General features: G+C 44.3%; 1 protein-coding gene across 2 annotated transcripts in view; it reads right to left on the reverse strand.

Moving 5' to 3' along the window:
• Nucleotides 1–12,918, reverse strand: part of itga2.2 (integrin, alpha 2 (CD49B, alpha 2 subunit of VLA-2 receptor), tandem duplicate 2) — a 180,755-nt gene that overhangs the window by 94,327 nt on the left and 73,510 nt on the right. For both annotated transcript variants that reach the window (XM_059648563.1, XM_059648562.1), the window contains exons 3-6: nt 9,679–9,788; nt 5,344–5,435; nt 2,964–3,078; nt 1,088–1,215 (exon numbers count right to left, since the gene is read on the reverse strand). In XM_059648563.1, coding sequence (XP_059504546.1) covers nt 1,088–1,215; nt 2,964–3,078; nt 5,344–5,435; nt 9,679–9,788 — 445 coding nt within the window. The remainder of the gene's footprint in view (nt 1–1,087; nt 1,216–2,963; nt 3,079–5,343; nt 5,436–9,678; nt 9,789–12,918) is intronic.

Below are 12,918 nucleotides of genomic sequence, written 5' to 3' on the forward strand. Positions count from 1 at the left end.
CAGACAGGTATTCAGCCATAATCCATCACTCAATACAACTCACATCCTGTTGGTAAATATTTAACAATGTTTCTAACACTCCCTTGAATTTACTAATTCACTCCATCCCTGCTGCCTTCTTCGACTGTCCATTCCACACGTTCACTACATCTATACAGTGGCTACATTTGAAGTAAAAACAGAAAATGCTCAGCAGATGGCAAGAGGAGCAGAGTTCATATTCCAGTTTGATCATGTTTGATCAGAACTGGAAAAAGTTAGAGACCAATTTTTCAAAGTGAAATGGGAGTAAATTACTACAGGGAAGGTCCTGGCATAGACCATTAAGCTGGGTTAAGTACTGAAAGGAACATAGGTGGTTGCATTAAAGCTGCCTTTTCATTTATCCTCTTTTATTGGAACTATATCATGCTAGATGCAATTGGCTGCTGGGTTCATTTAAAATCTCAACAGTTCTGTCCCATATCCAAGCCAACTGTATCAGTGTCTTAGTCAAACAGAACTACTTGCCATGTCCAAAGGTAGAGCCTGAAATGCATAACAGTTGGTCTCAGTTTCAGCCTTTCTTAAATCTTTGATTAATTAATGGGATGCAGGTACAATTAATTCCAAACCATCATACGCTCTGTTATTATTTTGTGACAGATACTGACAGGCATAGAAACTAATATCCAGATCCTTGGTAAAGTCATACTTTAGAAAGCCAAGGCTCAGTGGTTAGCACTGCTACCTCGTAGCACCAATGGTTCAATTCCAGCCTTGGGCAACTGTCTGTGTGGAGTTTACACGTTCTCCCCGCGTCTGTGTGGGCTTTCTCCGGGTGCTCTGGTTTCCTCCCACAGTCCAAAGATGTGCAGGTTAGGTGGATTGGCCATGCTAAATTGCCCGTAGTGTTCAGAGGTGTGCGGGTTAGGTGATTAGACATGGGAAATGCCAGCTTACAGGGAAAGAGTAGGGGAATAGGTCTGGGTGGGATGCTCTTCAGAAGGGCAGCTTGGACTTGTTGAGCCAAATGGCCTATTTCCACAATCTAGGGATTCCAGGATTCTATGATTCTAAATGCCATACGTGAAACAAATGAAGTTACCTGAGTTTTCTCAGGGCCAATGTCTAAACTTCCAGTTAACTTTTTCAGAAAATTTTGGACTGGTACCCAAGGCCAGATACTGTTGGATCCATCCAGTACTATCACAAGATCCATGTAGGACCCACAACCTGTAAATAGAATAAATGCAATGTTAATTGTGCTGTCAATACATATTTAACAGCTCAGCATCAGACACTGTTTACAATCTAAAGAATATCATAAGTTTGTAACGAACTGTGTGAATGCCTTTTGTGAGTTAATAAAGAACATAAATTAGGCAATGCAGCTGATGTGATGTACATGGACCTCCAAAAGCTTCTGTTAAAGTACTGCACAACACATCTGTAAACAAAAATAAGAAAAGAGATGGTAACAATATGAATAAAAATAAATAAGAACCAAAACAACTGTGGTTGCTGTAAATCAGGAACAAAAACAAAGTTGCCTGAAAAGCTCAGCAGGTCTGGCAGTGCCTGTGGAGAAAAAAATCAGAGTTAACGTTTCAGGTCTGGTGATCCTGCGTCAGAACTGTTTTGAGGTTGGGGTAACCAAACCTGAAACATTAAGTCTGATGTTTTTCTTCACAGATGCCATCAAACCTGCTGAGCTTTTCCAGCAACTTCTGTTTTTGACTTTGAGCTTGAAATGCACCTCATTTATACTTGCTTAACACTAGAAATGACATACATTCAAATATAACACCCCCTTTACTGCAAACAAGGAAATGTTCTCACCTTCTATGTTGTACTCTACTCTTTGTGTGTTCTCACCCATTATTTAATGAAGGGGTACTGGATCTGATACAATGACTGTGCTTTCTCCCCACAGATTCTGCCAGATCTGCTGAGTTTCTCTGGCAATTTCTGCTCTCAACTTGCACCTTGATGAGCGTATTGATTTCTCCAAGGCAACAAGTTGGTCAATAATAGTCAATTTGTCATAGGAACATAGGGATTGGGAATAGGAGTAGCCAATTCATTCCTTTGAGACCACTCTGCCATTTAACACAATCATGGCTGATTTTATCCTAGTCTCAAGTCCACTTTCCTGCCTGCTCCCCAAAGCCCTTTACCTAGCGTTTCATCAGAAGCATATCTATTACTTTCTTGAATCTGTTGATTGATTCTGTCTCCACTGCACTTTGGGGAAGGGTGTTGAACAGATTCACAGCCCTCTGAGAGAAGCAGTTTCTTCTCAGTTTTGAACCTACCTCCTCTCACTCTGTACCTAGGGCCTCGTATTCAAGACTGTCCCACAAGAGGAAACAATTGTTCAACATCCAGCTTATCAATCCCCTTCAGCACTTTATAAGCATCAGTCAGATCCTTCCTCATTCTTGTGAACTCAGACAAGTTCAAATTGAAGCTATTCAACTGCTCCTCGTACAAAAAGCCTTTTGTCCCTGGAATCAACCTGATGAATCTCCAGTGCCACTAACATGCTTCCTCCAGTTACAAGACCAAAACTGGACACAATACTCCAGGTGTGTGGTCTCACCAATGCCTTCTTTAATTGTAGCAACACTTCCATACAAATTAATCGTCAATGAACTAGCACTCTTGTTTTCCAGTAGGACTAGCTGATGTTATTATTTGAAATTTGACACTTTCCCCTGAGGAGTATCACTTCACATTACGCTCTAAAAACACTAAATTAGGACCTTACAGTGATTTTAACTTCATATATTGGACTGAAATCAGATAGGGTGATGCAAATCAAGGGAGATATGGGTTTACACAGTCCGAGAACTGATTGTATTGAATTAGAGGTATTCAACCAGGAAATATGCTCATTCAAATAAAAGTTGAGATAAGAATGATGTTTTCCTAGAATGTCTGAAATCTTTTAACATCAAGCATCTGAAGTTGAAGCTTACGTTGGACAGCTGGTGAGAAGGTTTTTGATACTTGGAAGTTTGGTTTTATATCTGCACACAACCCTCTCGGATAATTCATGTTGCCACACTTCTGTGCCCATAATGGAGCACAAGTCTGAAAGAAAGATAAAGAAATTAATTCTGTTGACAAAAATACTCCAATCTTGACCTGGCCAGGGATAGGCAACTCCTAGAACCACTCAATTTGATTGAGTTAGCCCAATTTCTCAAGGCACTTTGCAGTTGTTCAAATCTGCTTTTATTCCTTTGCAATCTCTTTTGTCAATGCTTCAATGTTTATTTGCACAAGACAAAGAGATGGCAAGTGCATATACTTTCTGTTACTGTTTTTAGGTTATACTTTTCTGGGGCTATAGCCTCTGAAGTTTTCTGAAATTATGAATGGGCATTGTTTAAGTAGTACCACATATGCTCTTCCTCTTAGACAGGCTCCGTACAAAGTGTATACTGAGTGAATGAGTGCGTAAGTATCACAGAGTCATGCAGGTATGAAGGGCCTTTGAGGATGGATGGAAGTGTCATGCATTGATTCATATGATGCGAGGGATTACTGAGAGTGTCTGGGTGTACAGGTTGGCATGGACCTGGGAGCGCATGGTGTGTCAAGGGTTTTTATTTAATTCACTTGTGAGATGTAGCCATTGCTGGCTGGCCAGCATAGATTGCCCATACCTAGTTACCCTTGAAAAGATAGTGGTGAGCTGCCTTCTTGAACTTTGTGATGAAATTCTCGAATTTGGATTCAGCAATCTTCCTTGCAGAAGGATTCTCGAATTCCTTCAGCAACAGTGAAGGAATGACAATATATTTCCAAGTCAGGATGGTAACTGTTACCCTTGTCCTTGTAGGTAGAAGCTGTCATGAGTTTGGAAGGTGCTGTCTAATTTTTGCAGCACCTTGTAGATAGTACACATTGTTGTTACTGAGCTTTGGTGGTGGAGCTAGTGAGCAGACTAGATAAAGGAGAGCCAGTGGAAGTGATCTATTTGGATTTCCAGAAGATCTTTGACAAGGTGCCACAAAGGAGGTTGCTAAATAAGATAATGGCCTGTGATATTTGGGAGAAGGTACAGCCATGGATAGAGGGCAGCTGAGTGACAAAAGGCAGACAGTAGAGATAAAAGGGTCTTTTTCAGGATGGCAGTCGGTGACTAGTAGAGACTGCAGGAGGACTTGGACTTGCTTGGCAAGTAGCAGATGGAATATAATGAAGCAAACTGTGAGATTATACATTTCGGTCGGAAGAACAGAAGTGTACACTATTTTCTAAATGGGGGAAGATTTCAGAAATCTGCAGCACAAAGGGACTGGGGAGTCCTAGCTCTGGAATCTCTTAAGATTTACATGCAGGTTCGGTCGGTGGGTAAGAAGTCAATGCAATGTGAGGAGGTGAGTGCATTCGGGTCTGGCAGAGTGTGGGGTTGTTGTATCAATTCTGGCAGCTGTGGGGTCAGGTCCAATAAGGGTGTTACGATCCCTTCCTGGGGGAGAGTTGGTGCTAAGGCATGGAGGGGGTTTAAGGGATCATTGGGAATAGTAGTTGGGATTATACAAGGTAAGTATGGGGTCAGTTGAATAGTTACTCAGGTGTTGTGCTCTATTTACATTATTTTACCTTCCTCTGACTAAATACTTGGCTTAATTTTATTGGAATACTCTGAAGTCTCCAATTTAAATGGAGATTTTCAAGGCGTTCAAGGCACAGAATAGAATTTTCTGATAGCCCTTTCCTTCGTAATGTGCTGTAAGAGGGATTCTGCAGGGAATCCATGCTCATCTCCCATCCACTCTGTGGTAACTATGTCAGAAAATTTGGACCACTATTTAAAAATTTAATATTTGTATGAATTTACAATGAAAATAGTTGAACTGAAGCAGATCTTTCTATTTATTAAGTTTCTTGCCTGGTTCTGAAAAGTAATCTAACACTGCTCAAATGAGCGGTACGGTGGCTCAGTGGTTAGCACTGCAGCCTCACAGCGCCAGGGACCCAGGTTCGATTCCAGCCTCGGGCAACTGTCTGTCCTGAGTTTGCACATTCTCTCCATGTCTGCGTGGGTTTCCTCCAGGTGCTCTAGTTTCCTCTCACAGTCCAAAGATGTGCAGGCTAGGTAGATTGGCCATGCTAAATTGCCCATAGTGTTCAGGGGTGTGTGGGTTATAGGAGGATGGGTCTGGGTGGGATGCTCCAAAGGGCGGTGTGGGCTTGTTGGGCCAAAGGGCCCTTTTCCACACTGTAGGGAATCTAATCTAATCTACTCATAATCTGAATGAATTGTGCAAATTTTAAAGTTGAGTATGTTCTCAGTGTCACAATTGTGTAACTGTGTAAATATACTGTTTCAAAATTTACGGTTACCAAAAATCCACCAGTTTTGTCATTTCTGATCAGTGTTGAGCCAGTATTCATATCCTGTTTGTCCTCGGTCACATTTGGAAAAGTCATTATATCTGAAAGATCAAGCAGAACATCTGGTAAAACAGTACATTTTGACATTCGTACGGCCCAAGTAACACAGCATTCACCACTAAAGGGACAGTTCATTTTGAGAGTCAAGACAAACGAAATCTGTTTAGTCAATTAAATGGTGTTTGATATCAATAATTGCCCAGTGTAACAAATTAAATACCTTCAGCAAATATATATTTAACAATTAAACCTTATTGTGCAGTCTTTATTTAAGATTAACTTAAGAATCTGGGTGTGGAGATGTGTTCAGAGCTAAAATGGCTTGGAGGAATCCAATTGCCTTCCTGAACCTGTGTTATTTCTCTCTGGACTTTTAATGGGTTGGAAGTGCCTAGTATACAAATACACCCCAAATCCCACTGAGGCCAAGTTTGGCACTTTAAATAAGTTATGAAACTCGGATTTCCTCATGCACACTATCTTTTTCTGATGATGTGGGGTTTTGAAGGCACCGTTTCAGTCTAGATGGGAGTCCATAGGACCTGGAAGTTCAATCTCACAAAGAGGGGAACTGGAGATGATATTTCACTGCTGGCAAAGCACCAGGTTGTATGAAAAGTCGTGCTGAACAGTGGCCTTGAATTTACCTCCAGTTCCATTGAATGGGCAACTATTCCACATTTGTGAAATAGCCTTGTTTATGCAAAACTCAAACGGCTGTCATGGTTATATTATCTGGAACTTGTCTAAAATTATTTAGATTTACTGAATTTAATTTCGTAACTTGTGATGACTTTGAGTTTATAACCTTTGGGCTGCTGATTCAACAACATGAACATGTAGATTACCACAAGTTAGGGGTTAAATGAGGAATGTTTGTTCTTTGGAGGACCAGAAGCCGTTAGTGAGAATAGGAAAATTAAATCAATTGTGGTGAGCATGAGGCATGAAACAATCTAATATAAATTTGAAAAAAAAAATCAGAGTCAGGATATGTAGCCTGTGGTATAATTTAGTCCATCAAGAAAGTAGAAAAGAGTCAGTGTTCATTTTGACATGAAGTTTTCTCTTAACTCTTGACCAATTCTAGAATCTGAATGTTTCACAAATCACTGAAGACTGCAGCAGCGCAGTGAACAAATTTAAATGATGCGTGAGTTTAAAATACCCGGTGCCAGGATTCCCACAGAGTGGGGATCAAGTGAGATACTTGCTAACGGTATAATATTAAGCACACAGAATAAAAGGATGCTTAAAACTAACTAGATCAGATTCCAATATTATGTGACATAAAACAGATGACTGATCAGGTAAGAAATGAAGCAACGAGGAAAAGCAACCTGTAGATATTCAACATGGTAGAATATGGGAGGTGTTTACTATGGTAAATTCAACAAAATGCATGGTAATCAATGCGTACAAAGAGAAACCTAGACAACAACAGCAACTGAATCCATGAATATCAATCAAATGGCGGCAATTGTCACATATGGGGGTCATTCTGACTTTGTGTGATCATGTAAATGGATGCAGTTAATTCAGTGACTCTCAGCGCACATATTTCCCAACGTAATATCAAGAAAGACATATCATCAATGGCTGAATTAATATGACTGCTTTTATTTAATTGTGCTAAATCAAAATTTCCTCCATGAAATCAAGCCATAAAGGCTGTAACCAGTGCCAACTCAGGAAATATTCTCAATAACAGTCTCCTCCTAATGACCCCAGGAAGAGACGCAAGATGTTTACCTGCTAAAGAGACTTACTTTGTTGTCTCTAGAGCCTTGCGGTCATTTAGGTAGAGGAGGTGGGCAGTGTAACATTTACCTGAGAGCACAGTTTAAGTGCAAGGTGAGCTGGGAGGTTGAGGAAATGGAAGCAACATAGATAAACAGGCAACCACCAAGAAACCGATATCCATTTCAAGCCCACCGACTCCCACAGCTACCTAGAATACACCTTCTCCCACCCACCTTCCTGCAAAAATTCCATTCCCTATTCCCAATTCCTCCGCCTCCACCACATCTGCTCCCAGGATGAGGTAATCCACTCCCGTACATCTCAGATGTCCTCGTTCTTCAAGGACTGCAACATCACCTCCTGCCTGCAGTGGTCCAGAATGCCTTCGACCGTGTCTCCCGCATTTCCCGCAACTCATCCCTCACACCCCATCCCCGCAATAACTATCAAAAGAGAATCCCCCTCGTCCTCACCTACCACCCCACCAACCTCCGGATACAACGCTTCATCCTCCGACACTTCTGCCATCTACAAGTCAACCCAACCACCAAAGACATTTTTCCATCCCCACCCTTATCTGCCTTCCGGAGGGACCACTCTCTCCGTGACTTTGTTGTCCACTCCACACTCGCCTCCAACCCCACCACACCCGGCACTTTCCCCTGCAGCCACAGAAAGTGCTACACTTGCCCCACACCTCCTTCTTCACCCACATCCCACACCCCAAGAAGATTTTCCACATCAAGCAGATGTTCACCTGCACATCTGCCAATGTGGTATACTGCATCCGCTGCCCCGTGGTGGCCTCCTCTACATTGGGGAAACCAAGCGGAGGCTTGGGAACTGCTTTGCAGAACACCTAAACTCGGTTCTCAATAAGCAACTGCACCTCCCAGTCACAAACCATTTCAACTCTCCCTCCCATTCCTCAGACGACATGTCCATCCTGGGCCTCCTGCAGTGCCGCAATGATGCCATCCGTAGGTTGCAGGAACAGCAACTCATATTCTTCTTAGGAACCCTGCAGCCCAATGGTATCAATGTGGATTTCACAAGCTTCAAAATCTCCCCACCCCCCACTGCATCCCAAAACCAGCCCAGCTCGTCCCCACCTCCCTAACCAGTTCTTCCCCTCACTTATCCCCTCCTCCCACCTCAAGCCGCACCTCCATTTCTACCTACTGACCTCATCCCGCCCCCTTGACCTGTCCGTCCTCCCCGGGCTGACTTATCCCCTCCCTACCTTCTCTCCTACAATCACCTCTATTAGTTCCATCCCTACCCCTTAAACTTGTCTGTCTCCTCTCCACCTGTCTTCTCCTCTATCCATCTTTGATCTGCCTCCCCCTCTCTTCCTATTTATTTCAGAACGCTCTCCCCCTCCCCCTTTGCTTTTGTGCGCCTAAGATGCTGCTTGGCCTGCTGTGTCCATCCAGCAATCTTTGTTGTCATAGATAAAGCTATTTGTTGGGCAAGCCCATAGAGTACTTCCTCAAGACCAGATGCATGAAAAAAAGCTAAGAACTTTCAACTCTGTCAGAAGCCAGCAAGTGGCTTCCAAGTTAAAATAAAAAACAACAGACTATGTATACTAGAAATCTGAAACAAACAGAGAACACTGGAGAAACTCAGGATGCCTGGCAGCGGAGAAACAGTGTTTACACTTGGAGTCCAATATGAGTGTCCTTCAGAAGTGATATTCATAACCCTATTTCTCTCTCTGTAAATGCTGCTCAACCTGTTCTGTTTCTCCATCATTTTCAGTGTCTATTTTGGAATTCACATTTTCTCTTCAAAGGTTACAGGTAATTGAAAGGGTGTCAGAGGATGTATGTTTGATTACATTTGAAAGTTTTTTGGGACATAATACTATTCAGTGCCGAGTGTAGATATTGAGAAAAAAAAGTTTGAGACAGGAAAGGACAGCGCTTTAGACAACTTTCAATCTAACTTTGCTCTGGTGCAGCATGAAAATCAGCTGGATGGAGGAAGAACGTCTCATAATAGCTGTTAGATATATCACCAGTAGATTTGAGATGATGGGAACTGCAGATGCTGGAGAATCCAAGGTAACATAACATAACATAAAACATTACAGCACAGTACAGGCCCTTCGGCCCTCGATGTTGTGCCGACGTGTCATACCGATCTCAAGCCCATCTAACCTACACTATTCCATGTACGTCCATTTGCTTATCCAATGACGACTTAAATGTACCTAAAGTTGGCAAATCTACTACCGTTGCAGGCAAAGCGTTCCATTCCCTTACTACTCTCTGAGTAAAGAAACTACCTCTGACATCTGTCCTATATCTTTCACCCCTCAATTTAAAGCTATGCCCCCACGTGCTCGCCGTCACGATCCTAGGAAAAAGGCTCTCCCTATCCACCCTATCTAACCCTCTGATTATTTCATATGTTTCAATTAAGTAATCTTGTGCTCCTGAGATGCTGCTTGGCCTGCTGTGTTCATCCAGCTTCACACTTTGTTATCTCCAATAAATTTGATATTTTACATGTTTATTATGGCATCATATCTACCTCCCAAGTTGAGTTTCTCACAAACTTCATTGTTGCCGTTGATAGGACATTTGTACACATCCCCTGTGCGATTTTCAGGAAAACCAGTCCATGGCGACCCAATCAGCAACCTGTAAATGGGGAACACACTTGTGAGCATAAATCAAAGATGTCAGGAGATTAAATAAATAATGACACAATATTACTTCACACTCATCGGAATCAACAGCAGCAGAATTTAGCTTATTTACCCTGTCATGACTCATCATTAACTCATGCTGAGGAAGAACCTTGCTGGGCTAGAAGTTCTCTATAGGTTGAATCTGGCCTCCTTTGAAAATAGTTATCTGTTGGGACAAATGTGGGACATGCCATTGATGATATGTGAGTCGCCCCTGGCTGAAAATGTTTCCCAAGATTGCCAATTAATTAGACTTCTTCGGATTCCCTCTTCCATCAAATGAGTGGGATTCCTGGGTTCACAGGCCCAGTAGAGACACCGAGCAAAATTAACACAGATGATGCCCAAAGCTGATAGATTTGTAAGGGCAGAATCTATATCTACAAAACATAATGAAATCTGAAGCAATCATAACACATCATCATTGACATAACTTCCACCGTATATACTCCAGAGCTAACCCTTTACAGTGTCAATCCACAGATCCAACATAAATATTTCTGATTTCCCTCTTGTTTCTGTTTCCAAGACCACCTCTGTGGGTCTCATAAGATGCACACTAGTACTGCAGCCAATTCAGGACTCTTAATTCGCAATTCAAGCATAATGTTCAAAACAGATATGAGTGTATTGAAAATATCTTTGCTCATGCCATGGTTATACTGCCTTGTGGGATGTGCTGTTACCTAACATCTTCACACAGGCACACATGAATACACCAATGCATGCTGATGCAAATCCATAGACAAATGCAAGTGATTGATACACAGGAAAGCTCACATGCAAACCCAAATACACAAAAGAACATGGACAAACGCATCAATACACAAATGTGCGTACATGCACACATACACTTAATTTATGCCTTACTATTGAGGACACTCAACATTAAACACACTTCAGAGATAATGGGAACTGCAGATGCTGGAGAATCCAAGATAACAAAGTGTGGAGCTGGATGAACACAGCAGGCCAAGCAGCATCTCAGGAGCACAAAAGCTGATGTTTCGGGCCTAGACCCTTCATTAGAGAGGGGGATGGGGAGAGGGTTCTGGAATAAATAGGGAGAGAGGGGGAGGCGGACCGAAGATGGAGAGAAAAGAAGATAGGTGGAGAGGAGAGTATAGGTGGGGAGGTAGGGAGGGGATAGGTCAGTGCAGGGAAGACGGACAAGTCAAGGAGGTGGGATGAGGTTAGTAGGTAGGAAATGGAGGTGCGGCTTGGGGTGGGAGGAAAGGATGGGTGAGAGGAAGAACAGGTTAGGGAGGCAGAGACAGGCTGGGCTGGTTTTGGGATGCAGTGGGGGGAGGGGATGAGCTGGGCTGGTTGTGTGATGCAGTGGGGGGAGGGGACGAACTGGGCTGGTTGTGGGATGCGGCGGGGGAAGGGGAGATTTTGAAGCTGGTGAAGTCCACATTGACACCATTGGCTGCAGGGTTCCCAAGTGGAATATGAGTTGCTGTTCTTGCAACTTTCGGGTGGCATCATTGTGGCACTTCAGGAGGCCCATGATGGACATGTCATCTGAAGAATGGGAGGGGGAGTTAAAATGGTTCGCGACTGGGAGGTGCAGCAAGAGGCGGCGCCAATACAGTGGGGGTGGCCATGGGCACCCACATGGGCCCCAGCTATGCCTGCCTCTTTGTAGGTTACATGGAACAGTCCCTCTTCCGCACTTACACAGGCCCTAAACCCCACCTCTTCCTCCATTACATTGATGACTGTATCGGCGCCGCCTCTTGCTCCCCAGAGGAGCTCGAACTGTTCATGCACTTCACCAACACTTTCCACCCCAACCTCAAGTTCACCTGGGCTATGTCCAACACATCTCTCACCTTCCTGGACCCCTCAGTCTCCATCTCAGGCAACCAGCTAGAGACGGATGTCCATTTCAAGCCCACCGACTCCCACAGCTACCTAGAATACACCACCTCCCACCCACCCTCCTGCAAAAATTCCATCCCCTATTCCCAATTCCTCTGCCTCCGCTGCATCTGCTCCCGGGATGAGGCAGTCCACTCCCGCGCATCCCAGATGTCCAAGTTCTTCAAGGACCGCAACTTTATCCCGCAGTGGACGAGAACGCTCTTGACTGCTTCTCCTGCATTTCCCGCAACACATCCCTCACACCCTGCCCCCGCCACATCTGCCCAAAGAGGACCCCCCTCGTTCCCACACACCACCCCACCAAACTCCGGATGCAACACATCATCCTCCGACACTTCCGCCATCTACAATCCGACCCCACCACCCAAGACATTTTTCCATCCCCACCCTTGTCTGCCTTCTGGAGAGACCACTCGCTCCATGACTCCCTTGTTTGCTCCACACTGCCCTCCAACCACACCACACCTGGCTCCTTCCCCTGCAACCGCAGGAAGTGCTATACTTGCCCCCACACCTCCTCCCTCACCCCCATCCCAGGCCCCAGGATGACTTTCCATATTAAGCAGAGGTTCACCTGCACATCTGCCAATGTGATATACTGTATCCATTGTAACCGGTGTGGCTTCCTCTACATTGGGGAAACCAAGCGGAGGCTTGGGGAACGCTTTGCAGAACACCTCCACTCGGTTTGCAACAAACAACTACACCTCCGAGTCGCGAACCATTTTAACACCCCCTCCCATTCTTCAGATGACATGTCCATCATGGGCCTCCTGCAGTGCCACAATGATGCCACCCGAAGGTTGCAGGAACAGCAACTCATATTCTGCTTGGGAACCCTGCAGCCCAATGGTATCAATGTGGACTTCACCAGCTTCAAAGTCTCCCCTTCCCCCACCATATCCCATAACCAGCCCAGTTCGTCCCCTCCCCCCCACTGCATCACACAACAAGCCCAGTTCATCCACTCCCCCCACTGCATCCCAAAACCAGCCCAGCCTGTCTACGCTTCCCTAACCTGTTCTTCCTCTCATCCATCCCTTCCTCCCACCTCAAGCCGGACCTCCATTTCCTACCTACTAACCTCACCCCACCTCCTGGACCTGTCCATCTTCCCTGCACTGACCTATCCCCTCCCTACCTCCCCACCTATACTCTCCTCTCCACCTATCTTCTTTACTCTCCATCTTCGG

Source organism: Stegostoma tigrinum, chromosome 1 (assembly GCF_030684315.1).
Source record: "Stegostoma tigrinum isolate sSteTig4 chromosome 1, sSteTig4.hap1, whole genome shotgun sequence".
Taxonomy (NCBI): domain Eukaryota; kingdom Metazoa; phylum Chordata; class Chondrichthyes; order Orectolobiformes; family Stegostomatidae; genus Stegostoma; species Stegostoma tigrinum.